This window comes from Otolemur garnettii, unplaced genomic scaffold (genome assembly GCF_000181295.1).
Source record: "Otolemur garnettii isolate 467f Iridium unplaced genomic scaffold, OtoGar3 scaffold00043, whole genome shotgun sequence".
Taxonomy (NCBI): Eukaryota; Metazoa; Chordata; class Mammalia; order Primates; family Galagidae; genus Otolemur; species Otolemur garnettii.
Genome location: NW_003852438.1, coordinates 5,567,012 through 5,575,501, shown reverse-complemented (window position 1 = coordinate 5,575,501; position 8,490 = coordinate 5,567,012). Strand labels below are relative to the sequence as shown.

General features: G+C 45.0%; 2 protein-coding genes across 4 annotated transcripts in view; one reads left to right on the top strand and one right to left on the bottom strand.

The window, feature by feature from the left end:
* Nucleotides 1-1,862, top strand: part of SMAGP (small cell adhesion glycoprotein) — a 22,895-nt gene extending 21,033 nt beyond the window's left edge. The window contains exons 4-5 of one of the 2 annotated variants that reach the window (XM_012805594.2): nt 420-500; nt 1,128-1,862. In XM_012805594.2, the coding sequence (XP_012661048.2) occupies nt 420-500; nt 1,128-1,306 (260 nt within the window). In that variant the 3' untranslated portion in view covers nt 1,307-1,862. Of the gene's footprint in view, nt 1-361; nt 501-1,127 lie in introns of those variants that run through there. The other variant, XM_023513595.1, reaches the window with a different exon arrangement.
* Nucleotides 1,863-2,892: 1,030 nt separating this feature from the next.
* DAZAP2 (DAZ associated protein 2) lies at nt 2,893-7,822 on the bottom strand. Of its 2 annotated transcripts, none has more exons than XM_003790381.2 (4): nt 7,615-7,822; nt 6,413-6,531; nt 5,785-6,030; nt 2,893-4,345 (listed from the first exon to the last, which is right to left on the bottom strand). In XM_003790381.2, the coding sequence occupies exons 1-4, from the start codon at nt 7,625-7,627 to the stop codon at nt 4,217-4,219; spliced, it is 507 nt and encodes a 168-aa protein (XP_003790429.1). In that variant the 5' UTR covers nt 7,628-7,822; the 3' UTR covers nt 2,893-4,216. The 2 variants fall into 2 exon arrangements, with proteins under 2 accessions (XP_003790429.1, XP_003790433.1); XM_003790385.3 differs by having other exon boundaries at nt 5,862-6,030; nt 7,615-7,809.
* Nucleotides 7,823-8,490: the final 668 nt, after the last annotated feature.

The window sequence follows — 8,490 nt, the reverse complement described above, 5'->3', positions numbered from 1 at the left end:
GTAGATGCAAGTGATCTACCCAACTTGGCCTCCCCAAGTGCTGAGATTACAGGCATGAGCCATGGTGCCTGACCTAAAGCCCATACTCTTTTTTTTATTTTTTTGAGACAGAGTCTCGCTTTGTCACCCTCATTAGAGTACCGTAGCATCATAGCTCACAGCAACCTCCAACTCTTAGGCTCAAGCAATTCTCTTGCCTCAGCCTCCCAAGTACCTGGGACTACAGGTGCCCACCACAACGCCCGGCTGTTTTTAGAGATGAGGTCTCACTCTGGCTCAGGCTGGTCTTAAACCTGTGAGCTCAAGCAATCTACAACTTTTGAATAAGGAAGAAGAGAATAATAAAATTTGAAGGACAAACATGATTTTGAACAAAAGAATTCACCCTGTTTCCTTTTCCACTTTTCTAAATTTTCCAGAAGAACTGATGACCACCACAATTCCACAGGCCACTAAGGGCCTGTCCCCAGAAGCTGGAGCCAGCACAGCACTCATTGCAGGTAACAAAGGCTCTGAGCCAAAGCCAAGGGACCTTCTGGGATCAAGGGCCACCTCTCTCCAGAGACAGCCTGACAAACTAAGATTTTCCCCACACCGGAAAAGCATTACAACACTGGGGACCAAGTCCATTACAGGGGGTCCTTCTGGCATGTAGGCTCTCTCTCAAACACACACACAGATTTGGCTGCAAAAGACTCAGAGGCTTCTGTCAGAGTCACTGCCAGTAAATGATAGGTTAGGAGGTGGCCACAAATAGCTATGCCTATGGATACTACCCAGGAGTATGTGGGTCGGGAGGAGGATATATGTGTTTAAAAACCCCTTCCTGTTGGAATAGGCTATTTCCTGTTTCCCTCCTTCCTGTTTTTATCATAATCATCAGGAACTGGTCTGGGAGGGAGTTCAGTTTTGTCAGAAATTAAAAGCATTGTGTCCTACAGCGATTATGTACCACAGTCTTGGGTGTAGTGAGGGGACATGGATTTGGATGGGAGTGGACAAGAGTTGACCCAAGTGGGACAATCCTGTGAGAAGAGTGAGGAAACCATCTAATTCAGGTGATTCAATGAACTACTGAGGCATCCCCCTTCCTGAAATTTCTTTACATTCTCCCTCTCTTTCCCAAGTTGTTATCACCGTGGTCTTCCTCACCCTGCTCTCAGTTGTGATCTTCATCTTCTTCTACCTGTACAAGAACAAAGGCAGCTACGTCACCTATGAATCTGCAGAAGGCGATCCCAGTGCCATCCTCCAGATGGAGAATGACTCAGCCAAGGGCAGAGAGAAGGAGGAATATTTCATCTAACCATTCCTGGGCCTCAGGAGCTTATTCCTGGCTCTAACACTAACACAATGACTGTTTAATTTATTAGGTGAAAGTTTTCTCTGAAGCCAGTAAGAAGCATTGATTGATGTAGGGAAATTCAAGCTCCTTCCTGGACACAGTCCCCACTGTCAGCATCACTGACTCTGGGGGCTAGGGACATGGAAGAAACCTGTTTGTGATCTCTTTAAACAGGCCTTCATAATAAAGCTGTTATTTCTAACTGGCCAACAAGACAGGGCTGTACCAGCAGACTTTGGATTATAGGGATGGAAAAGAGAGTGAGGGTCACTGGCCACTCTACTCTGTCCCCTAGCTGGTCACCTAGTGATAGGCTCAGTGCAGACATTGCCCGTGGAAGTTCATCCTGGATAGCATACTAAAAGGCCAGGCCAAAAGGGGTGGACTATGGAGACCCTACTCCCTATCACATGTACTACGTTCCTCCCCATCTGAGCCCTTCCTTTCCACAGCTCCCAACCTTATACTCATGTGATTTTTATCCGAATTAAAATTTTTCACTAATGCAGAAATCAGATTCTCATGTGCAAGAACTACCTTTATCCTTAAACTTTTTTTAAACTCCTTTGCACGTATTCTTTCAAGCCATATGAACCCCAGGAAAGTTCCAGAAGTTCCCAGAACTAGCTCAGAGATTTGAGACAAAGATGGTCCAGGGAAGCTCGTCCCAGAGGAACATCATCAGAAACACACCTGGGAGATGAGTTGGTTTAGCTTCCATCTTGGCAAGTGCCGGAATTTCCCAGAACCCCTTCTATGTATACATAGAGGGAACTAGGAAAATTCCACCTACCACCTCTCCCCATCGGCCTCATAATCAAGCCAAGAAGTTTCAAGGCTTTAACTTAGTCTCAAAATGAGATGTGTTTACAAAATACCATGTTTTGGTATAAATCATTAGCTCCTCAGATACTGTTTACTTTGGAATTAAACTAGATGTCCACTGAGGTCTTAATGCATTGCCTCCATTGTCCACAGTAAGATCTAAGAGTTGAGGAACCAATTTTCACAGCCTAGATCCTAGGAATTTTCAGTATCTCTCCACACAGAACTTTGGAGAAAATGATGGTCATCTTGAATGTGTATAAATAGCCATACTAAAACATTTTCCTCAAGCAAACTCTAAAGCAAATTAGGAGAATCAATCGTTCCTTTTTTGTGAGATGGGAGTCTCACTGTGTTGCTCAGTCCAATCTCATATTCCTGCATTCAAGTGAGCCACCTACTTCAGCCTGAGAGCAGCTGGCATTATAGGCCTGCACACATACCCCACGCCCAGCTCTCTCCCTTATCTTTAAGTTTAGGTTTTGAATCCCAGAATTTTAAAAGAGTTTAGGAAAGTAGAGTGAAGAAGAGTTGAACATTTTCAATGGAACTCATGAAAATGGTCAAATCTTAGCCTTGTACTGCTAAATTTACTTCAAAGGCTTCATTAAATAAAACAGAACAGTAGCAGCCACTTAAGTGAATTCTAGTCTAGGCAGGCTACAAAAGGTATATATAGACAGAATAAATCTAAAAATAAGCTAAGTAAAGAATCCTTGGAATGAGGTGTAATGCAACTTCATCACTTTATTCAAATCTTCAAAATAGTCTTTATTCTACATTTTTAGTATAAAAAATCCACAAGTTAAGTGCACCACAGTGTAGAGAGAGACATACAACGCTGAACTTCCATAACAGTCAATGGTACAGTCAAACATCACATGTACAGAACACAAAATTTAGATGAACTGAAATTATAAAATAAAATAAAATCCAATTTCAGAAAACAAAAAATCAAAATATTAAGGATCCCTGAAATATTCTTAACCCTAATGAGATTTCACTGGACTCAAGTCACTTTGTAGTGAAGCATTCACAATATGACTATCAACCCCATTTAGGAATTCTTGGGAGCCACAAGTGGCTGCATTAGACACTGTGACAAAAAAATGGTAACCAAGTTTTGATCTGAAAACTCCCCTTAATTTGGCTCTAAAGTCATCAATCAGGCTTTTGAAATGCACCCTCCTCCTTGCCCCTCATACATTAAACAAACTGTTATTTATAGTACAGTTTGTATGATATCCTTTGTTCAAACAAAGCTCAGTTTTCCTGTCACCAAAGCAAATTTGGGTTAGATTCCTATATGCAGAGACAACCTACCAGAAGGGCCTAAAAGGCACCCTCCACTTTAGCCTGAGGAGATAAAAAAGAGGAAGTAATGGGATCTGTGCTTGGGGTACAGAGGGGGACTCAGAGGATCCTTGTCAAAGACTAGTTAAAAGATGACAAGTGGGGAGAAGTGCAAGGAGAGAAGGAAATTAGTCTGACTGGCTTTCTGTCCTGCACCATTGATTCAATGGAGATCGGTAAAGGAAATGGAAGACTTGGGTTGGAGGTGGGATGTGGGGCAAAGGATGGAAAGGAGAAGGCAGATGACTAATGAGCTTCATTTATAACAAGTAATATAAATCATAAAGACTTAAAGGAGATTAAAGACCAATCAGAGTAATTTGGCAAGTTTAATTCTTAGGAAAATCAAAGTTCCCTCCAAACCTAATTTGATGTTTTATTACTAAAAGCAAAAGACCAGTATGGTACAGTATTACTCCAGAGAATTAAAGGAAGATCCTTAGGGCTGCTTTACCCACATTCATTTTATGAATGGAAACCTCCCCTACCTCAAAATGCTTCAGAGAGGTACTGCTACCATTACATGGTTCCTTATTAAATTTGAAAAGTGCCTGAAAGTTTGGGCACCAGAAAGACACCCCAACAACATGTGTCTAAACTGCAACTTCAGGTTAATATGACTAAAGCAGTTACATTGTGAGAAGTGCTGAAGGTATGTGATGTCTTTCCCGGCACAGAGGTGGCCTTGATTCCTCACCAGATGGTGTAGCCACCATCTGAGCCACCCATGAAGAAGTTCCCCTTCCTCTGAGTTACGAGGACGTTGGCTCCCTGCATGACTGCAAGCTGAGCAGCATTGGGAGGGCATCCAGGAGGTGGAGGCTGAAAGGAAAGGACACAGTAGAATGGGCACAAGGTAGCTTATACAAAGGGCACAAGGGAGCATCTGTTAGGAAGATGGCAATGTAATGACCAATAGCAATTTAAGGAGCTAGTTTTCCCACTAAATTTGAGCTCTAAAGCAAAAATACAAATAGGAAAGGAAACCAACTGCTAACTCAAAAGGATTCCAGCTCCAAGATGAAGCCTATGGAAACCTTCTAAACACAACAGGCCAGAACCATAGTCATTTTCAGGGTAGGAAATCCTCCCACTCACACTCCCAAAACAGGGACAGCGTATCAGGTCCACGTCTGAATCCCACAGGCTCCCTATATAGTTTTTCTCTCTTAATTTTTTTTTCTTTTTTGAGACAGTCTCATTTTGTCATACCCAGTACAGTGCCATGGAGTCAAAGCTCACGGCAACCTCTAACTTGGGCTCAAGTGATTCTCTTGCCTCAGCCTCCCAAGTAGCTGGGATTACAGGCACCCGCCACAGCACCCCAGCTATTTTTAGAGATAAGAGTCTCGCTCTTGCTCAGGTTGGTCTCAAACCCGTGAGCTAAGGCAATCCGCCCACCTTGGCCTCCCAGAGTGCTGGGATTACAGGTATGAGCCACCACACCTGGCCTTCTTTTCTTTTCTTTTTTTTGTTGTTGCTAATCAGGCCCAGGAGAGGTTTGAACCCACCACCCCTGGTGTGTAGGGCCAGTGTACTAACTGTTGAGCTAAGGAGCCAAGCTGTCCCTATGTATTCTTTTTTTTTTTTTAAGACAGTGTCTCACTATGTAGCCTGCAGTAGAATGCCATGGTGTCACAGCTCACAGCAACCTCAAACTCTTGGGCTTAAGCGATTCTCTTACCTCAGCCTCCTGAGTAGCTGGGACTACAGGTGCCTGCCACAAGGCCTAGCTACCTATATAGTTTTTAAATAGACTACTGGATAACCTGAAGGCTCAATAATGACACATTCATCTCACCTTTAACATATGGTAACCAGGTAAGATGGCCTTATCAAGGACCAAGCTCTAAATCTCATGCTAGTATTTTCTAAAAGCTACTTACTAGGAATTACGCATTCTACTTTTTTAATCATCAAGGTTCAAATATAACACCATGCTGATGGTAAATATTAAGTAAATGTTTATGAAATGAATAAGGACCTTATTAGACCAGTTCATTGCACCAAAATGAACTGCAAAAACAGCAAGTAGGCAGAAAACAGAGGAATCTGGGTAACTCTGACTCCAGTCAATGTGCCAAGGACTACTCCCTCTCCACAGTTCTGCCCCTCAGCTACTTTCTGCCTGGTCACTGGATGTCACTGGTTACACACACTGGCAATTATTTTCCAGGGATAGTAAGAGAATGAACATGAGGTCATTTCAGAAAATTAAAATACCCAAGGGCTGAGTTTTTTTCTGATAAGGTCATACTCACAGGAATGCTGCCAGCAGTAGCCCCAGCTCCAAATCTGGCGCCTGCATCATAACCGCCTTCCACCAGCACAGTTGAACCAGGTGGATAGATGGGACCAACTGGATAATAAGCCATAGGGATTGTGGAACCTAAAGGCCCAACAGCCACAGACTGAGCCATGGGAAGATAAAGAGAGGCGCCAGGAAATGCAGCTGACATGGTGGGGACTGTGGCAGCCCCCGGGTGCACAAAGCTCGGACGATAGAGCTGAAAGAGGCAGAAAAGAAGGCAAAAGGTTACTTTATTACATTCCCATTTGAAATCTCCCTAACAAGTTATTAATTCTCCTTTTACTGATTATACTTTTTGAATTACACAAGCTGCCTTTCTACTGGTATTCAATATTCTCCAAGATCACTTCTTACTATAGTAATGTATGTTCATCTTCTTAACCTCAGCCCATGCCAAATAACACAAAGTAATCAAATAATACATTCTCAATACCAAAATAAGTTACTAAACTACAGTGTTTAGATTATTTATGTGAGCACTCTCTTCTGTGTGTGAAGAATATATGAAGTCTGACTTAGTAAGGACTAAAAAATGTGATCAAGAGTATTCTCAATTAGGTCTAGCAAATTGGAAGCACCTCTGAGTAGGCAGGTGGAGCATCAGTATAGGGTGGAGCCTGAGGAAGATGCAAGGTCTGAGGGTATACTGGATTCCCAGGAGGCTGCACAGGGTAGGTTGGCTGCGTTGGATATTGACCTGGAAAACAAGAAAAAATGCAGTTTGTCTAACACATAGTCACCAAAATGAGGCAGTACCTATTGGGTAGCTAACTTAGAGGAAGCAAAGGGGAGCTTGCAAATAGACTGCCCCCCAGGACCTGATTCCTGGAACCAAGAAAATAAGCATTGTCTCTCACCCTTAATAACACAAGATGCGGGACTGATTCTGACTGGATAGGAAAGGCAAGACGAACATACAGATGTATGGTCTATTTGGATGGTCTAGATGTTAAGTCTATTTGGACCTAGGTTCCCTCCGGAATTCAAGACAAGTCTGGGCACCAGTTCCTGAAGTTCTAGCCTGCTAGTGTATTAAGGGTGCTTTTGCTCTAGGTAATAAATATCCACAGGCTGTAACCATTCCAGACCTCACGGGGAAAGGCCGTTCTGATTTACCTCACCAATTCTTATTCAAGGTCGACTTCTAAATACAGAGTGTGTTAACAGTGGAAGTGAACCGTGAGACTGGGAAAGAATAAAGGGGTGAGGGGGAATGTCTTCCGTGGAGCAGGCGGAGATCACGGCCTAACTGGCACACTGGTGTCATCACAAGAAAGGGGAGAAGTTTCGGCGCCGCCAGAGAAGGGAGAGGGGAATACGAAGGGAAGGAGATAACCCTGGGCTCCAGGACCGCAGGCCTTGACCGGCGCACCAAATCCGGCAACTCGCTAGTTAAGCTCCGGGCCTTGCCTGTTGTTCCGGAGCACCGGGCCCCGCCTCCACCGACTCTTCATTGGGCTACCCAAATCCCTGCTCTAGTACTCCATTTGCTTCTACACATGCCCATCATGACAAGTTTTCCCCCACCCCACCCCCCCACAACCCAAGCCCGCAGCCCCAAACTGCGCCACAGAGTTTACCGAGGAAAGGGCCGGAAGGGAGTGAGCAGCCGCAGTTAAAGGATGATGAAGGCGTCAAGCGCAGCCCCAGGACTGCACTCGGCCAAGAAGCGCGGCGTAGCCCACCCCAAGCCTGGCTTTTGATAACCCTGGGCTCCAGGACCGCTCGCTCCGGTCCAGCACGACTCCCCTCGACGGCTTCTGCCGCCCCCTGGCCTTACCTTTGCTGTTCATGGTGGCTGCGGGTCGGGTTCGGCTCGGCGTCGCGGACGGTTATTTTTTTCGTCCTCTTCCTGTTCGGAGTCACTTCCGTGTCACGTGACGATCGACCGCCTAGCGTCACCCAAAGCCCTCTGCGGCTACCGCCGGAAACCCCGCCCCTGCGCCCGGCCTCCAGTCGCCCCCGGGAGGGCCCGCGAGTCCACGCCCACTCGTGTTGGCTCCGCCCCTCATTCCTGGCTTCCACCCCCAACCTTTCCCCTGGAAAAAATCCACTTACAGGTATTGTCTAGGGACGGAATCTTTTCTACCTGTTGGACGCTCAGAGGCAGGCTGGTGAAGCCATTCTCCGGAACCCCTTTCCATCTACATACATTAATCAAGGTCACCTCGCCTTGGCATCCATTTCACAAGGGGTAGGCACAGATTTCTACAGGTTTCTCAAACAGCCTTCAATATGCTGCCCAACGCCTGGCGTATCGCGCGTTCACTTCCTGCCGAACCCAACTTAAGCTCCTTAAAGATTTATTTTACCAACACGTTCTTCTTAGTAAAATATAACAAGAATGGAAAAACAAGTATCCAATGTACTCAATACACTGATACTGATATGAAACCTATATATAAACAAGTACAGGCCCACTTCAAAGAAATACAAAAGTACGTTCTCGTGAGGGGGCGGGTGGGCGCGGCGCTGATTGGCGAGTTCTCGGCTGACGTGCGCCGTCTAACAGCGCCCCCTGGGGGAAGGGCTCTTTACGGCGCGAAATGAAAACTTCGTAACCGAAACAGGTACTCTCCGATGAATCTGATTATTTTTTTATTTAGCAACTTATGCCCAAGGGACTATACATTCTGAAATTTAAAAAAAAAAAATT

Coding starts and splice junctions, on each gene's coding strand:
- DAZAP2 (XM_003790385.3), bottom strand. Junction 6,031..6,412: donor CTCCACCTGCCTACTCAGAG/GTGCTTCCAATT, acceptor TGCCTCTTTCAG/CTCTATCGTCCGAGCTTTGT. Junction 4,346..5,861: donor TGGTCCCATCTATCCACCTG/GTTCAACTGTGC, acceptor CTTTCCTTTCAG/CCTCCACCTCCTGGATGCCC.